The following is a 20,158-nucleotide window of genomic DNA, read 5'->3' on the forward strand; positions in this document are numbered from 1 at the left end:
CTTTTCACTTCAGAAAGGGATGGCGTGTTACTAGGATACGCCATTAGTTTATGATTGGTGGTTGTCTAACTGTTGGAACAGTATTGATCTTGAAAATGATGGGACCACAGTTCTGGTTTTGCCCTACACTGTGTGCACAGTTATTAGGCCACGAAAAAAAGGTACTGAAAATGTACAAAAATATATTTCTGACATTTAAAAAAAAAAAAATTGTGATCAAATATAGCCCACTTCTTTTCAATAACAGTCATAAACCTTCCATCCATGGAGACTGTCAATCACCTTTTTAGGCAGCAGATTCTTCTCAAATCTTTGGCAGCTAATGTCCATTTTACTTTTCTCAAGACATTTTTTGAGACCCTATTGACAAGTTGCAACAAAACTTTTTCTGGTTCTGTGATCCCGGCCCAATATCTTAGCAATTTTAGGAGTGCTGGATCCCTCTGTAGGACTTGTAACACATTTTTGACTTTTCAGAGTCATTTTAAATCTCATTTTTGGCCAATTTTGTGTGCGGAAACCAAGCTGACTAATATTTCTTAACTCCCTGATAAAGAAAGGTGTATCTTTAAGTCTCACCCCCTTATTACAGAAATACACATCACCTGATCTGCTTCATCCAATAAGCATCCAAGTTTATACACTGCGGAGTTCGAAAATCTGCATAAAAATGTTGATATGGTCAAAATACGCACTTGCTTAATAATTGTGCACACTGTGTGTGGCCTCTTCACAGTATTAATCTGGCCATATACATTAGATAGCTGTCAAGAAAGTCACTGACTGACATCTCTGCCGGCAGCTTATCTCCAGGATTATAAAGCGATCATCAGATCCAAAATCGGACATGTTTGCCGACACCACCATTCACATTAGAGTGTCGGCCGAACCTGTCGATATAGGCAGGAATGATTGACATTAGCCTAATGTGTATGGTGGTCTTTACCGTAAACCCAAACACTGAAGTTCTCTGCACAGCCGGTGACTGGCGATGCCACTGTGCCGGACCCTCAATGATCAGAGAAAGGTGATGTATCCTAGAAAAATGTCATTTCTTTCTGAGACGGGAAACACATTTACCCACCCATTACCAATATAAAAAATACTGCACTTATTGGATTTTCAAAGTTTCACAAAAAATAATAATTCCTTTCATTAGTTTTACAGAAAAAAATATTACTGCACATTTTTGTTCTTTTTGGCTCAGATGACTTTGTATATTTTGTAGCATAAATGCTTCAAAAATACAAATAATACACCCAATAAAAAACATTAACTATAATAAAGCTCAATGGAAAAGAAAGTCTAGAGTAGTTATCAATGTGATGCGGATTCTTGACCTGGAAGCAATCCAAAATACAATGGAGTCTTCTCATGGGTGATGAGATGCAGCGGCCATCTTGGCTTTTCTTATTTTTGCTGGTGTCAGATTTTTCGGTTCTACTGTTTTCTCCGCTGGAAACGGCATTAATGGTCCCATTCATGTCAAGATCTTCTTCTTCAGAATCCTTTAAAAAAATAAGTTCATCAAGCATTATTAGTATGACCATTATGTGTAGTAGTATTACTAGTAGTATGTGTGGACACTAAATCCACCCCCAACCAAATACAATTTTCACTTTTTTACTTTTACGTTTTTGGGTAGTTGCTTTTACCAAATTAAGTTGAATGGTGTTAACAACTACATTTACATATATATATTTGACAACTTTTGTGTAGTTATGCAGTGTTAAAAATAATAGAGGAAGAATCCACTGGATCGGTGACTGATGTGGCAGTTGGCTTATACGGTTTGATCAAAATTTAACTATGAACCTCATGTGCAGTTTAGGTAAATTTTCCATAGCCATGTTAGACCAATGTATAGTAAATGAATGTGTGGTCTAGCTCACCCTTTCCATGATGTATTTTTTTTAAAAAAACTTCACCATTGAGACCCAGCTACATTTGAGGACCGTGAACACCATTGCTACAAGGTCTTGCATGGCTTGATCAATCCAACAATCAAGTCTGTGACAGTTTTATCAGGTGGCAAATTTGTCGTCTTTACAAGACTCCAGTTTCCCAAAAGACCCCAAAGTATGGGACCCTAAGGCCGCTTTCACAGATCAGTTTTTTGCCGTCATTCACAATCTACATAGTAACATAGTAACATAGTTAGTAAGGCCGAAAAAAGACATTTGTCCATCCAGTTCAGCCTATATTCCATCATAATAAATCCCCAGATCTACGTCCTTCTACAGAACCTAATAATTGTATGATACAATATTGTTCTGCTCCAGGAAGACATCCAGGCCTCTCTTGAACCCCTCGACTGAGTTCGCCATCACCACCTCCTCAGGCAAGCAATTCCAGATTCTCACTGCCCTAACAGTAAAGAATCCTCTTCTATGTTGGTGGAAAAACCTTCTCTCCTCCAGACGCAAAGAATGCCCCCTTGTGCCCGTCACCTTCCTTGGTATAAACAGATCCTCAGCGAGATATTTGTATTGTCCCCTTATATACTTATACATGGTTATTAGATCGCCCCTCAGTCGTCTTTTTTCTAGACTAAATAATCCTAATTTCGCTAATCTATCTGGGTATTGTAGTTCTCCCATCCCCTTTATTAATTTTGTTGCCCTCCTTTGTACTCTCTCTAGTTCCATTATATCCTTCCTGAGCACCGGTGCCCAAAACTGGACACAGTACTCCATGTGCGGTCTAACTAGGGATTTGTACAGAGGCAGTATAATGCTCTCATCATGTGTATCCAGACCTCTTTTAATGCACCCCATGATCCTGTTTGCCTTGGCAGCTGCTGCCTGGCACTGGCTGCTCCAGGTAAGTTTATCATTAACTAGGATCCCCAAGTCCTTCTCCCTGTCAGATTTACCCAGTGGTTTCCCATTCAGTGTGTAATGGTGACATTGATTCCTTCTTCCCATGTGTATAACCTTACATTTATCATTGTTAAACCTCATCTGCCACCTTTCAGCCCAAGTTTCCAACTTATCCAGATCCATCTGTAGCAGAATACTATCTTCTCTTGTATTAACTGCTTTACATAGTTTTGTATCATCTGCAAATATCGATATTTTACTGTGTAAACCTTCTACCAGATCATTAATGAATATGTTGAAGAGAACAGGTCCCAATACTGACCCCTGCGGTACCCCACTGGTCACAGCGACCCAGTTAGAGACTATACCATTTATAACCACCCTCTGCTTTCTATCACTAAGCCAGTTACTAACCCATTTACACACAATTTCCCCCAGACCAAGCATTCTCATTTTGTGTACCAACCTCTTGTGCGGCACGGTATTAAACGCTTTGGAAAAATCGAGATATACCACGTCCAATGACTCACCGTGGTCCAGCCTATAGCTTACCTCTTCATAAAAACTGATTAGATTGGTTTGACAGGAGCGATTTCTCATAAACCCATGCTGATATGGAGTTAAACAGTTATTCTCATTGAGATAATCCAGAATAACATCCCTCAGAAACCCTTCAAATATTTTACCAACAATAGAGGTTAGACTTACTGGCCTATAATTTCCAGGTTCACTTTTAGAGCCCTTTTTGAATATTGGCACCACATTTGCTATGCGCCAATCCTGCGGAACAGACCCTGTCGCTATAGAGTCCCTAAAAATAAGAAATAATGGTTTATCTATTACATTACTTAGTTCTCTTAGTACTCGTGGGTGTATGCCATCCGAACCCGGAGATTTATCTATTTTAATCTTATTTAGCCGGTTTCGCACCTCTTCTTGGGTTAGATTGGTGACCCTTAATATAGGGTTTTCATTGTTTCTTGGGATTTCACCTAGCATTTCATTTTCCACCGTGAATACCGTGGAGAAGAAGGTGTTTAATATGTTAGCTTTTTCCTCGTCATCTACAACCATTCTTTCCTCACTATTTTTTAAGGGGCCTACATTTTCAGTGTTTATTCTTTTACTATTGATATAGTTGAAGAACAGTTTGGGATTAGTTTTACTCTCCTTAGCAATGTGCTTCTCTGTTTCCTTTTTGGCAGCTTTAATTAGTTTTTTAGATAAAGTATTTTTCTCCCAAAATCTGGCGAACTTTGAAAAAAACAGATCCAGCAAAAGTTGCCTGCCGGATCCTTTTTTTTCCTCATAGACTTGTATTAGGCTGCTTTCACACATCAGTTTTTTGCCATCAGGCACAATCTGTCGAATGTTGAAAAAAACGGATCCGTCGCAGATTGTGAAAAACTGATGCGACAGATCCGTTTTTTTGACGGATCCGACTAGCTGATCCAGCTAATTGGATCCTAAAAAAAAATCAGAGCATGCTCAGTTAAAAAAATGGAATCCGTCTCTGGATTCCGTCATTTGTTGGATCCGGCGCCATAGGGTTCCATTATAGAAAACAATGTTTTTTCGACAGACACAAAAAACGTCACTATGTCCATTTTCTCCGGCTGCCGGAAAAACTATTTTCAGCGAAAAACGGATGAAACGTAAGGCCATCCATCACAATCTGTCACTAAGTCAGCTTACATAACCTACCTCGGACAGACTTAACACTAGCTACTTTGTCTAGCAGGTCCCAAAACCCCAGCCTTCACACTTTAATGCCTATACAAGGATTTGACCTTACAATGGGCCCCCTGGGTTTTATCCAAAGAGTAGCTCCTGGCTAGAGAAGTGAGCCTGAGTCAATAACCGCAAAGTCAAAACCAGGCACATAAACAGACGACAAAACAATAGTCAAGGAACAGTAGGTGTCACCTACCAAGAAGTCAGACAAAGCTAAGTCAAGTGGGCTGGGGTCAAAGTGAGTTGAGACAGACAGTGTTGGGATAACACATTGGGTCAAGGTCAGGATAACTAGGAAAAAGCACCAAAGCACAAGAATAAATCAAAGCACATTAACTGGCAACTCTCAGCAGTTTTCTTTTTTAATTACCGGTAGTTTTAATTAGGGTGTGGTACTGCCCTATGGTCCAAAGGCGGGAGCTGATTATACATGCTGAGCTGCTGGACAGCACACACACACACATTCTGCGTGACAGTCCCAGTAACCAGGGTATGCTTGGCTGGACAGCACCTGTGCCTCCCAATGATATTGGTCGTTTTATCTCCTCTACCACCAGCGCCTCTGTATATGGCGAATCATGGTGACAAAAGAAGATGTTGCTCTGGTCGGAATGTAACAGTTATTGTATGACCGTTATTATTCTACATATTGTATAGCAGAATTATTTTTGTGCATAATGACAATATTGTATAGTACTAAAGAGGAGTCCTTTGCTACCTCTGCTTTTGGCAGAGAACAAGATTTACAGTTTTAAAAAAGTCATGATTTTGTGATTCTTTGTCTTGAGATGTTTATGCTATATTTGTCAAATACGTGTTGTCCCAGTGATATGAATTGCTGCCAGTCAAGGGATTTACTAGTATGTAGTGAAATTATATCTTTTTTTTTTTTTATTAAGAAATTGGAATATTTAACCAAATTCAAGAAAATACACAACAAATGACATCCTAAATGTTCGGGGAAAGAGTAACAGGATACGAGGTCCAACAGTGGAACCTAATAATAATCCCCACCATTCACATGGACATTAGTAGGATAAGCTGCAACATTTCACTGAAACCAAACCAAAAAGCACCAACAACAGCTTTTATGTCCACAATATCAAACAATACTTTATTAAAGATCACAGAGTAAAAAACAGGAAAAAGGGGAATATGGGAAAACATGCAACAATGCAACATGATAGTAAAGTATAGGGCATAACGCAATACAGCATATAGACTATAAAAACCTGAGGAAGGTTTTTATAACCGAAACGCGCGTCGGGGTCAGCGGTGGACGGCGTGGTGACGGGCACATATACCTTGGTATGTTATTATGATAGTCTATATGCTGTATTGCGTTATGCCCTATAGTTTACTATCATCTGAATAGCCGACCATGGCTACACATCTGGCTATGCCGTGATATGTTCATTCTATCTATGTACTGTTCACTTATATTGTTGTGACATGCCGTCCACGGCTCATAGTGGGCACGTTCTGTGTTGCATTGTTGCATGCTTTCCCATATTCCCCTTTTTCCTGTTTTTTACTCTGTGATCTTTAATAAAGTATTGTTTGATATTGTGGACATAAAAGCTGTTGTTGGTGCTTTTTGGTTCAAATTCAAGAAAAGTCAGACATATCGGTATTATTTGGCATTAAAAAACAGCATTTTAAAAAAATTATGTGAAAACTATCTAAACAAGGTTAACGTGGATTAATATTTTGTGATACAACATGGAATGTAGTGGGGTTACCATTACCTAGCATTATCTCATCCTTAGGGATGTGTCCCATCATAGAGAGGATATATTAGTCCATTAAATACAACACACGCTCCATCAGTAGCGGTGGTCGTGAGGATGTACAAGACAATGAAAACCGTCAGGGGCCATTAGAGCATCGGCATTTAAGCGGTGACCGATTGAACAATGGATTGGTTATTTCCTACTTTTAGCTACATTTTTTATATTCCATTATGAACTCTAAAATCATTTAAACAACTAATTTACTATACACTTTTCTTGTCTTTTGGGTTATATTTCAAAAAAGTTTTGACTACTGTGTAAGAAATTTGTCCTTGCAAGAAGTTCTTCAATTCAAGGGAAAGAAAAGGTCATCATGAGGCAGAAATATTTCAATGTGAAATTGGAATAAGAAACATCTAAGGAATTAGACAATACAGAACATCACAAACTATGACAAAGTTAGCGGAGTGCGTTGCCCGTTGTGGTTTGCACTGTGCAGTTACTTTATCGAGAGACAGCAAATGAGCAATTATATCTATAAGACTCCCAGTAAGACGCTGATCTCTACACTTGTTCCTGGCTGTATTAATTAGGCTTATAACGCCTAGTTAAAAACAGAATGAAGCATGAAAGTAGCCTAATGGGCAGGGGGGTGGAAACCTACGCCTGTAACCAAAAACAGCTCAATGGCCCTTAAGGTCAAACTCAACGAGTGACGGGAAAAAATATGTTCTTATGTTCTCAAAAGGTTTTTTTATTGTCTTTGTTCAGCTCTCTGTATAAATAACATAACTTAAAACAATACTTAAGAAAAACTTCTCCATCGTAAACATGTTATCACCAATCCACTGAATAAAAGAAAACAGCCCGGTGTTGGTCACACTTCTGGGACCAGAATGGGAGTCTTGTGTCCCTCTTTTTCCTCTTGAGCCCAAAGAAGTTGGATGAAGAGTCTGGTTGTGCATGAGCGATTATCATCCTTCCATAGCCTTGTCTTGCAGCCTTAGGATGACCATCAGAGAACAGGGGATGGAAGCCCACCAATTCTGGCAATCAGTGGTGTCCAAGTTAGGGTCTCACTTTGATCTAACAGCTATTGACCTTTTCCGTGGGCAAGTGATAACTTGTAGGGTGGAGTAACCCTGTATAGAAGTGTTCCCACTACATAGTTTTATCACCTATACATAAAAATCGGTGAGTTATGTGTGATTGCCGGAAATCCATTTTTTCGACCATGCACTGATCCTTATAAAGGCGGGCCCCAAAGTTTCCTGTGCGAATGGAGACGTACTGTGCATGTATGACAAAACCTCCATATACGGTACTTCTATGGGACTGACAGAATAGCTACTGCTTTACCTCTCTTTAACATCATGATCGATGGGGTGTGAGCGCTATGTCTAGTGCAGCGCCTGAAGGGACATCATATAGGATTTGTCTCTTCTTGAATACCAGGATAATAAACAACCTCCTTGAGGCCTTCCTCTGGGCATAACTCTGTGTATCGGCTTTAGTTGTAGCGTTTCGATTCAAAAATTAAACCAATATTTTTTTTTTTTTACAAATATTTTTCTTAGCTACTATGATATGAAAAAATAAATAAACCAAAAAACTTGATAAATTTGGTATTGCTGTACTTGTGTCAGCGTGAAGAAAAGAAACCGCAGGTCAACTTTATCCAATAATGAATGCTGTAAATGCAAAATCCCATAAAAACGATTAGATATGATTCTTGGAAGAAGGGGAGGAAAAAGCTCAAAAATTGAACATTTCCTCCCCCCGTCCTCTCCCCCTCCCCTCTCCCCTCATCCCCCCTTTTCCTTTTCCCTTCCTGCCCAGTTAATTGTTAAAATCCAATAAAGATTATTTGGGAAAAAAAAAAAAAAATTGAACATTTCCCAGTCATGAGAGTCTTCGTTTGGAGATTAAAAAGCAAAAAAGGCAAGGAAACAAGAAAGGGAGGAAAAAGAAAAGAAACTCAAAAATTGAAAAATTTCCTGGTCATGAAAGGGTCAATTGGACAATTAAAAAGCAAGAGGGGGAGGAAAAATAAAAAAAGTTCAAAAATAGAACATTTCCTGGTCATGAGATTGAGAAAAAATATACTTTTTTTATCCTCTACTTTATTTTTTTACTACTTTTGCAGAGTGCAACAGTTAAATCATCTGATCTGCTGCCCTCTGCACGCATACTCACTTCTGCTGTGCCAGTGTAACTGCAAATTGAAGCAGACAAGATGAATTTGTCACTGGCTACAGCGCTCTGTACACTCAATTTAATGTACAGAGAACAGAAGTCAATGATTTGTAGATGTAGCAGTTACATTGCCACAGCAGAACTGAGTCAGTGTTCAGAGCAGAGCAACACTGCAGTGGTGACAGCGGGTCCTGCACCAGGAAAGCATCGGCAGTGAGTACATGTTGGGCAGCCTGACGTGGTACTGCTAATTCCAGGCCACCAACCCTTTCTCACTGCTGGAAAAAATGACCGTCGAATCCCTGGTGTCAACTGTGTAAATAGCGGTGAGAGCCAGGCTACAGCGGTGACTTCATCCCAGTGGTGAGAACAGTCGGCAGTCTGGCATTAGTAGTAAAATGTCAGGCTGCCCACGTGTTCTCAACGCCACTGGCCTGGTGCTCAGACCTCCTGTCTCTGCTCAACACTGTAACTAGCAGTGACAGAGGAAAATTAGCCTAGCACAGGGCTACAATAAAATGGTGCCCGTCACCCCATCACTGATGCAATCTGCGCCTGCCGGTAACATGGGCGTTGTGGTCGGTGTCTGATCACAGTCTCCTATGGCCTGTGTCTGCTGCATTTGCTGTGCGTACGTGTTGTGTTTTGATAAACTAAAAATGGCAGCTCCCAATAAATTAAAAAATAATTTTTTCTACAATTAATTGTATACCATTTTAAAAATATTTGCTTCTAGAATTAAATAAACATTAAAGTTGTGATACATTATCTTTAAAGCCCCGAGTGGCCACAGACCTGACTGTTAAATATTGAACTCTGCGCCTGCTAAATGTACTAAAAGTGCACAGAGCTTCTAAATCGCGCCTAATGGCACGTCACCCTGTGGTGAACAGATGGGCTTTTATTCAGCTTAAAAACATATCCAGGGACTGAGTCTTTAACAAATGAGCCGGGCAGTCATTAAGGAAGTCGGAGAGTGCAAAAAAGGACAAAAATCTAGTATGAAGTGTTCTGGGTCACTGATAAGGTTCTGTTGAAATAACTTTCTGGAGAATTGCTTGCTGATATATTTTGGCCCAGATTCATCATTGTCTTTGTGACTGTTTTTTTTAATTTTGTGCCTTCTATTTGTTTGAACCCAATTCATTATTCTATTTGCGCTTTTTTTAAAGTTTATTTTGTATGTACTCGCCTGTTTTTTGTTTTTTTTTCCGATTTGTGCATGGAGTGTATGGGTGCTTTCACATTGCGCTTATCTTCACGTTCATGGGTCCTGTCTAGTGATGAGCCAATATACTCGTTGCTCGGGTTTTCCCGAGCACGCTCGAGTGGTCTCCGAGTATTTGTGACTGCTCGGAGATTTGGTTTTCTTCGCGGCAGCTGCATGATTTGTGACTGTTAGACAGCTTGATAACATGTGGGGATCCCCTAGCAACCAGTCAACCCCCACATGTACTCAGGCTGGCTAATAGCTGTAAATCATTCAGCTGAGACGATGAAAACTAAATTTCCGAACACTAACAAATACTCGGAGACCACCCGAGCGTGCTCGGGAAAACCTGAGCAACGAGTATATTCACTCCTCACTAGTCCCGTCAGAGCTTGTGTCCGAACCCTACTGCAAAACGGGATTCCGATGTATGCGCTCACTGGGCCATACACTATAATGGTACTGGTAGAACGAACGTGCGCTCTGTTATGCATCATTTTCAAGCGTGTACGCCTACTAGAAGCAGACACCTAAATGCAGAAGACAATGTCTGAGTGTCCGCCTCCAGTAGGTGTATATGCCCAAAAATGATACACAATTATAGTATGTGGCTTCGTCGGCGCATACATCCGAATCCTGTTTTGCGGGGAGGAAGGGGGTCCAGACACATGCCCTGATGGGACCCACGACTATAAAGACTAGTGCAATGATTTAGCCTGATCCATCAACTTTTTAAAAAGTCGTAAAATGTGGCGCAACTCTGTTCCATCCCGTCCCCCTGTGTGATTTTTTTGCACCCGATTGAAAAGTCTCATCATTTTTTGCCACTTTTGAAAAAGTTGTGACTTTTTGTGCAAAAAGTGATTCATGAATTGTATGCACTATTTTGGTGAATTTGGTGCAATAAATGTCACCAAATGCCACAAGATAAAAATGATGAATCGGAGCCTTAGCAAATGAATGGATGCATAGCATTAGTTTTTTTTAACATTAAGTACAATATAGATGTAGTGCAAGTAGGGCCATCATCAGAACCTGGTGCACCCGGGCTAGTGCCGGGGTTCTGGTGAGACGGGGGACCCATTCACGGTACATACACTGAGGCTCTGGGGGGCCCCTGCAGGCAGGGTCGGCATTAGGGGCAGGCAGCTGCCTAGGGCGCCTGCTCCCCCAGGGTCCCTCAGCTAGTGGCACATCACGCAGCCGCTATGGGGCTCCTGTGAGGCAGGGGAGCCCGCCTGCCACCAGCGCCGACTCCCTGCCGCATTGAACTATACTGGTGTCTGCTGGTACAGTTCAAAGCAATGATGGAGGAGAGAACGTCAGCTGAAGCTCCCTCTCCCATCATTCCCCACTCTGCCTCTTACACTGCGGGTGCGCGATGATGTCATTGCGCACTCACAGTGTGCCAGGCAGTGCAGCCGCTGAGACAAGAGCAGAGAGCAGCGCGGGCACAAGGAGAGTTGAGGAGTGTGGGGTTTTATTTTTTTTACTATAACAGTGAGTACTGGACTGTGGGGCCATTCTTGGGGGGGATGCGGGCTGTGCTATATGCTATGTAGGCTGTGTTTTATAAAAGGTGGGTTGTGGCATATGCTACATGGCTGTGCTATATACTATGTGGGCTGTGTTATATGATACATGGCTGTGCTATATACTACGTGGGCTGTGCTATATACTATGTGGGCTGTGTTACATACTACGTGGCTTTATACTATGTGGGCTGTGTTATATGCTATGTGACCTGTGCTATATACTACGTGGATGTGTTATATGCTACGTGGCTGTGCTATATACTACGTGGCTGTGCTATATACTACGTGGGCTGTGCTATATGCTACGTGGCGGTGTTATATACTACGTGGGCTGTGCTATATACTATGTGGCTGTGCTATATACTACGTGGCTGTGTTATATACTACGTGGCTGTGCTATATACTACGTGGCTGTGTTATATACTATGTGGCTGTGCTATATACTACATGGCTGTGCGATATACTACATGGGCTGTGTTATATACTATGTGGCTGTGCTATATACTACGTGGCTGTGCTATATGCTACCCATTTTGCATTTTTACAAATGTTTTATGTTAATACTTTCTAATGTTTACTTTATAAAGTTTTCCAATAAAAAATTGTCATATTGCAGTATGTAGTTTTTTCTTTGCAGCAAGTTCAGCTAACAATAAAATGCCTACTGGTAACAGGAAGAGGGAGTAGGTCACAAAAATTGGCATATAAGGGGTTGACTTATATAAAGCCCCTCTGCTGTATGGTATTGTAGAATTTACAATAGCTATCACTAATGTAAGAAGTGAAATCTGGCATTGTACTATACCTATATTTCTCTGCTGTATCTATGCATCATGAATCGTGGTATGTGTTAAAGAGGGGGGGGGGGGGCACTGAGACTCTTTCGCCCAGGGCCCTCAAAAATCTGGAGTCCGCCCTGAGTGCAAAAAATGGTCTTCTATCTGTGACTGTCCAACTCCGAGCACGATCTGTAAACTTGCAGGGCCACAGGTGGGGGACCACTACTCAAAAAAGCACAAGTGCGTAGAACAGTCAATTCCAACCTGGTAGTTCTCCCAATATTGTAAAACCACAGGACAACTCCCACCGTGCTCTGACAATAGGCATCCATGTGAAGAGCAAAAAAAGTTACTGTAAAGTAATTAGGTGTGAACAAGTTCTTACAGTCATGATATTATACTGTAAGGTGGGAATAGATGTATCTCTTGCAGGTTGTATATTGGGTACCGTACCTTTATCACGCTCTTATGGTCTAACTGATGCAGCGTACAAAAGTGAGCGATGGCGTATTCTAGAAGGGCTCCAAATATAAAACTGAAGCAAATGCCAAGGTAGACATCAATTGCCTTGATAAAGCAGTTTGCGTTGGGCAGAGAGGTCCTGGCGCCCATCATTAGTGTCGTCATGGTCAGGACTGTGGTCACACCTGCAAAATTCATCACAGCAGAGGTACAACTTTAGGGCACAAAATGTACAAAGAAGAAGAAGCACACAAACCACTGACCTGTACATAAATGAGAGCTGCCATACTGTGTATCAGTTCCCTTATTACCAGATGGACTTAAAGCACCACTTCAGCGTTTTTCTGTAATTGTAGCACTGGAGCGGTGCTTCTAATCCAAGATCCCTGACCCTAGTCTTATATTTACCCAACACCGTCTTCACCTTCCATCACTGCCGTACCCATCGATCTCCAGCAGATTGTGAGCTGCCGGATCCCTTCGGTGTTTGCTGGAGCAAGCCAGAGGTCACTTATCTGTTTATAGGTTTTAAAAAACAAAAAATCTAAGAAATCTTGGAATCTTCGCACTGGCACTAACTGTATATTAGAGACTCACATGTCCTGATCTTTACAGAAAACTTTTCAGCAGTCTCATTACCGTCACAGACAGGATTACAAGTAAGGTAAAACTATCCATATACAATAGACACCATGACCTTTTCAAGATTACAGTATGTCCAGATTAGAAGCTCTGACAGCAAGAGATAGGGTCCGAGTCAGTCTGTTGTTGACCTCGTCCATGTGCCCAACTGGTAGTAGGAGTCTTAGTTTAGTCCTATTGGCCAGTGTGAAAATTGCAACACTCGTATTATATATATATTTCTTTTTTAACATAGATCGATTCGTGATGTAAAAAAAAATAACACAAAACCTAATTTAAAATGGACCGGTCACAAGGTCAAAAGTGGCCATTTTTTGTTCTTATTTATTCTACTTGTTCCACTGAGTATTCAATTTTTTGTATTTTTAAATCCGCCAGAGAAATGGGCGTTTTAATTTAGCAGTAATTTTTTGTGTCTTTACCAAGGGGGCGGATTTTTGGATTTTCAGAAGATTTTCTGACCGCGTGTCTTTAGACTGCAATTATTAGCCATGTTCCTTTAGAAATGACCATAAATAAGTATTTAATAAAAAGGCCCATATCAGTGGAAGTATGTAGTGGATTTAGAATAAACAAAAGCTGTAATAAAATAAGGTCAAACACTGCCCACTTTTGACCTGGTGATGGGTCCCCTTTAAATGATATGCCATTTTCTAGTGACACTTTCCCTTTAAAATTCACATTATAAGGTCCTATAACAATCGGGATCCCATACATAGACAGAGGAATCAACAAGTAATTACGGGACCTCATATACAGTTGGAAACAAGTGAACCGTCTCAGCCCATTAATCCATCTCCTATGATGGTGTGTAAATAGATATTTTTACAATATTATATAGCTCTACCTTATCTAGAACTATAGACATACAGTAAATTATGATTTGGATCACATATTATCATTTTTACAGCACACAAACTAAGAATTGATTTTTTTGGGAGGATCAGCGGGATCCAAGCGGTGAAGCCCCAGCAAATTTGCTATAATTTCTGAGCTCTTTGAAGTTCCTCCCCAACCGTCCCGATAATGCTCTTGATCTGCCTCACAAAGCGTTACCGCTTATGAGAATTTATGGCCTGTCCTCTGAATAATTGATATACGGTATGTATTTAAGGCATTATTGCCACCAAAGCAACATCATGTATAGACAGACCCTCATTCCAGCAATGAGTCACTTACAAGGCTGTTTGCTGTAGATTTGATAAAATCAGTGGTTTATCAGCAGGTGATTATAAAGGACTATTTGGCCTGCTGTCAGGTAGCTCAACTCCGCCATTTCCATAAAGGGGTACTTTGGGGAGAAATAAAAAATTTTGTACTGTCCCTGCCCTCATAAACTATAAAAATTAGATGCCCAAGGCTCTTCTGTTATGTTGATAACACTTGTAATTCAGTGTGACAGAAGCTGCTCCTCACTGCTTCCCCTCCCACCTGGGAGATTCACACTGATGTAACATCATCCCAGACAGGACGGGGTGAGCAATGAAGTAAAGGGCAGCTCCTGTCACACCAGCCTCCTAATAATGAATCCATATATGCAGTCCGAGGTGAGGGAGTGCGGCCTGCTTCCTGCTAGTAGTCCTGAAGTGAAGAGGACATTTTCAGGAGGCTTGCTGACACTAGATGGCAGGGTAGGCCATGACCCTTCACCTTGGACTGCAGGCAGGGAGACATTATCAGGGGGCTGGTGTGACAGGAGCTGCTCTTCACTGCTCACCTTCTCCATCCGGGACATTATAACAGTGTGCACCTCCATGCTGTTACTATCAGTCGGTCTCCTGACAATCTCTGTTTCTTAGTAGGGAACAGGAGTGTGGCCATGCTCCCTCTTCTCAGGCTGGCTGTTACTCACAGGAGAGGGTCACACTCGTGTGTGACCTATTGTCCCAAACAGGAAGGGGGAGCAGTGAGGAGCAGCAGCTGTCACACTGATTTACAAGTGTGCTAAAGTTAATAAAAGTACTCTGAGCATCTCATCTTTATAGTTTATGAGGGCAGGGACAGTACATTTTTTTTAATCTCCCAGGACACTTCTTTAAGACCACTGATTGTCTTCATAGGAATACAAAATCTGGGGCGACATTATATGTTTGCTAAGTGGGACCCCCCCCAAAAAAAATTGTTGTCATTGGAGACGACTCAATGCGATTGTTCAATTTGGAAAACCAGTTTGATGTGTTTTTTGTTTTTTTTAAAGTATACACAAGGTTTTGATCTGAGGTATTTTATCATTTTTCTTTTTAAAGGATGGAGCCTTGTTTTAGAGCTCTGCATCCTTTGTATGGCCATATCAGGCAGCTAAATGATAATTTTCTGCCAGCAGCTACCACTAGGGGGAGCTGACTGTTAAGGGCTCCAATTGAACTTGATAAATGCATGTATAGCGCTGGCAAAAATTAAGAGACCACTGCAAAATTTTCAGTTTGTCTAATGTTTCTCTTTATATGTATATTTTTGAGTAAAATGTAAATTATTCTTTTATTCTATAAGCTACTGACAACATGTCTCCGAAGTTCCAAGCAATAAATTTTGTATTTATTTTCTGAAAATGAGAAATGGTCAAAATTACAAAAAAAAAATGCATTGCTGCAGACCTCAAATAATGCAAAAAAAAAAAAACAAGTTCATAATCATTTAGAAACAACAATACTGATATTTTAACTCAGGAAGAGTTCAGGAATCAATATTTTGTGGAATAACCATGATTTTTAATCACAGCTTTCCTGCGTCTTGGCATGCTTTCCACCAGTCTTTCACACTGCTTTTGGGTGACCTTATGCCCCTCCTGGTACAATAATGTAAGCAGTTCTTCTTTGTTTGATGTCTTGTGACTATCCATCTTTTCTTGATTACATTACAGAAGTTTTGAATGGGGTTCAGGTCTGGAGATTGGGCTGGCCATGGCAGGGATTTGATGTGGTGGTCCTTCATCCATACCTTGATTGACCTAGCTGTGTGACATGGCGCATTGTCCTGCTGGAAAAAACAGTCCTCAGAGTTGAGGAACATTGCCTGAGCAGAAGGCATCAACTGTTTTTCCAGGATAACCTTGTATGCGGCCTGATTCATATGTCCTTCGCAATCATTAATCTGTCCAATTCCAGCCTTGCTGAAGCATCCCCAGATCATCACCGATCCTCCACCAAATTTCACAGTGAGTGCATAACACTGTGGCTTGTACGCCTCTCCAGGTCTCCGTCTAACCATTAGACGACCAGATGTTGGGCAAAGCTGAAAATTAGACTCATCAGAGAAGATTACTCCACTCCTCTATGGTCCAATCCTTATGGTCTTTGGCAAAATTCAGCCAGGCTCTCCTTTGCTTCTCATTGATGAAAGGCTGCCATTCCTTTTGTAGGTCACTTGATGTCATCCTGCGGTTGCATTCGAATAAGATGACGATCATCCCGGTCAGTGGAGAGTCATTTTCGCCCTCTGCCGGTCTGTAGCTTTGTTGTCCCCAATGTCTGCTGCTTGACCTTGTTGTAATGGACTGCGGTCTTAGAAATTTTAAGGATGGAGGCAACATGACGCTCACTGTGTCCCTGTGCTAGTAAAGCCAGAATTGAGCACTTCTTTTCCTCACTCAAGACTTTTCTTTTCAACTCCTTTGCCATGGTTAAAAGTTATTTCTTCATTCCTATTACTTTTCGGATATTACTTGCACTTGTTTTGCCATCGAGCTTGTCCTATTGCAAGAGGATTGTGAACACCACAGCAGGGTTTTTTATACTTTCCTTCGTTAAACAAGATTTGGTTCAGGTGATCACCTAATCAGAAGCACATTAAGTAGAATGAGGAGTACTCTGGTTGGAATCTAACTGACACTGGAATGGAATGACTGTCAGACATATAAAGAAGCCGATTTTTATAAAACAGTGCAGTGGTCTGTTAATTTTAGCCAGAGCTGTATAGTAAGCTTGTGAGATCCCCCTAGCGGTAGCTGCTGACTGCCTGATCTTCTACCTCTATAAAAATAAGTTACGAAATTAATCAAGACAAACATTTAGAACTAAAAATTGGACTTTAAGTTTTTACTCTGGCAATTGTCCCAAATGTGAAAAAAAGGTTTACTTACCTATACAAATTCTTGCAGGTACTGAAGACTGACTGATCCAAAAGGACACCCAGGACAGTACAACCAGAAGAATAGATGGCACGTACGTCTCCAGAATGAAGTATAAAATATTTCTCTTCAGATCAAAGTGAAAAATCAGCTTTGGATACCGTCCTGTGAAAGACAGACAACTGAGTTAACATCTACAGTGCGTGATGTACCATTTATAAGTCACCTTTTCATCTTGTGGTATTTATTGACTTTTTTTATGACAAATTCTTCAAAGTGGTGAACGTGGTTTATGAATCTTGCTGAAAATAAGGAACACTCTTTATTGTTGTCTGCTATGTGCTTTTTTTAGAGCAAAAAGTCACATATTCCGCGAAGATCTTATAAAATGTTGTCTATTGCCAACTACACTGGGAAAAAGCCTCCAACATCCCCCACAAGACCCAAAACACAGGATTTAGGGCTGAGTGGGACTTGAATGTTATAGACGAATCTATTAACCCTTTCCCGCAGCTCAGTTAGCTGAGAACTTCCTCTCCACTGTCTCGTTGCTCACTGGCCACATGCGGAGAGATCTGTAAACTCTTATTTCCGATGCACCAATGTAAACAATATAAACTTGCTCATTCAACCCGTCCTAATGTGCTGCAGACAGACCAGTTAAAAAGTATTATTTCCTCCGAGTGCTTTTGAAGCCGTCTAGGGTGCTGGAGGCAACAGAAGTGAAGCAGATGTGGGTTACATAAGTCATCTTTTCTTTCAGCTCATTCTAAGTGAAATCTGCAGAGCACCACTTTTCGCTTAACTAGAACGGCTTAAAACTCCAGTGTGTTGTTATTTTAATGCTAAGATTTAAAAAAAAAATCTATGAAATGCTCTGCAATATTTTTCTGTATCACGTCATTATGTGTCACACATCATACATCTTCGTATGTGTATCTATCTATCTATCTATCTATCATCTATCTATCTATCTATCTATCTATCTATCATCTATCTATCTATCTATCTATCTATCTATCTATCTATCTATCTATCTATCTGTCTATAAAGAAGTATTTCCCTGCATGGCCTGTGTCTGCCACTAGGAGGAGCACACTGCATAGGAATTTATAAAGCTTCTATTGTTATTGTGAGCTGCTTAAATCTGTATTCAGTGAGCTCCCCCTTGTGGCAGCTGCATGTAAGGCATGCTTTACCATTCAGCTAAACAACTGTAATCATAAGCGGTTATTGCACTTTGAGTCTCTGCCCTCTCAAACTGCAAAAAGTAGAGGGGCAAAGTAAAGCAGTAACTTTAGCCAACATGCCACTCTCGCCCAGCTTTCCTCATACTAAATGTAATGCACATAGTCATGATGTCACAGTACATGGGTAATGCACAGTGATGTCAAAATACAAAGATAATTCATGTAGTGATGTCACAGTACATGAGTAATATACATAGTGATGTCACAGAACAAGGGTAATGCACATAGTGATGTCACAACACATGGGTAATGCATAGTGATGTCACAGTACAAGGATAACGTATGTAGTGATGTCACAGTACATGAGTAATATACATATTGATGTCACAGAACAGGGGTAATGCACATAGTGATGTCACAGTACAGGAGTAATATACATAGTGATGTCAAGGTACATGGGTAATGCACATAGTGATGTCACAGAACAGGAATAATATACATAGTGGTGTCACAGTACAGGAATAATATACATGGTGGTGTCACAGTACAGGAGTAATGCACATAGTGATGTCACAGTACAGGAGTAATATACATAGTGATGTCACAGTACATGGGTAATGCACAAAGTGATGTCACAGCACATGAGTAGTATACATAGTGATGTCACAGTACATGGGAAATGCCCCAATTTTGCTGCTAACAGTATAGCTGGTCAGTCTTACTATAGCTGCTAGAGGTCTTAAACAAAAAATGCTCCCCCTAGTGGTAAATATATATATTTATAAGCAAATATATAATATTTTTCATATAGAAATGTTTCCAAACGGTGCAAACATTGAATTAATACATTTGAATTACTATTTTAATCTTAATTTCACACACAAAAAAAAAATTTAAGAAAACTGGTGGCGCCGTCCCTTTAAACACTGATGACACTAGAGGGCAATGCCTCAGGCTGCTAACTCTTACAACTTTCAAAATATGTGTGTTGTAAAAAGTTTGACGATGTGTGAATCGGAGTGCTGCTCCTACCGGTTTCATATACGGCTTCAGACACGGATGTGTAGTGATCTTCTACCGTATACTGCGCCAAGCGGAGGGTATTGAGACCTCGCACGGAGTCATTTCCTCTCGTCCAGTAGAACATGACATCATTTATGTTATAGCCCCCTGGAGATAAGATCACACAGACACAATGGTAAATGTTTCAGAAGTAGTTTATTTCACAGAATGTTCATGGCTCAATCACAGAAATAAAAGTTTTAAAACTTCTTTAATAATAAGAACTGTCAGCCACACTCCTGACCAGTTGCTTAATATTTTCTACATTAAGAAGTTTTGATCTTTGCATGCAATATTTAACAAGCAGCGAAGCAAATCCGCTTCTCCATTTTTATCTGATCACTCCTAGCATGACTGTTTTTAGTAAATTCCCATATTCCTCAAAAACTAAGAATTTTGAAGCATCCCGTTTTAGAACTCTGCATTGTGCTATACCTCCTGGAAATGTACAGTGGGGCAAAAAAGTATTTAGTCAGTCAGCAATAGTGCAAGTTCCACCACTTAAAAAGATGAGAGGCGTCTGTAATTTACATCATAGGTAGACCTCAACTATGGGAGACAAACTGAGAAAAAAAAATCCAGAAAATCACATTGTCTGTTTTTTTAACATTTTATTTGCATATTATGGTGGAAAATAAGTATTTGGTCAGAAACAAAATTTCATCTCAATACTTTGTAATATATCCTTTGTTGACAATGACAGAGGTCAAACGTTTTCTGTAAGTCT

The 20,158-nt window shown here is 40.4% G+C and overlaps 1 protein-coding gene across 1 annotated transcript in view; it reads right to left on the minus strand.

Moving 5' to 3' along the window:
• Positions 1 to 1,185: 1,185 nt before the first annotated feature.
• LOC138667803 (gamma-aminobutyric acid receptor subunit pi-like) overlaps positions 1,186 to 20,158 on the minus strand; it is a 196,376-nt gene continuing 177,403 nt past the window's right edge. Inside the window, exons 7-10 of the mRNA XM_069755894.1 lie at positions 19,402 to 19,539; positions 17,192 to 17,344; positions 12,463 to 12,656; positions 1,186 to 1,508 (exon numbers count right to left, since the gene is read on the minus strand). Of these exons, the coding sequence (XP_069611995.1) occupies positions 1,239 to 1,508; positions 12,463 to 12,656; positions 17,192 to 17,344; positions 19,402 to 19,539 (755 nt within the window). The 3' untranslated portion in view covers positions 1,186 to 1,238. The remainder of the gene's footprint in view (positions 1,509 to 12,462; positions 12,657 to 17,191; positions 17,345 to 19,401; positions 19,540 to 20,158) is intronic.

This window comes from Ranitomeya imitator, chromosome 2, assembly GCF_032444005.1.
Source record: "Ranitomeya imitator isolate aRanImi1 chromosome 2, aRanImi1.pri, whole genome shotgun sequence".
Classification (NCBI taxonomy): Eukaryota; Metazoa; Chordata; class Amphibia; order Anura; family Dendrobatidae; genus Ranitomeya; species Ranitomeya imitator.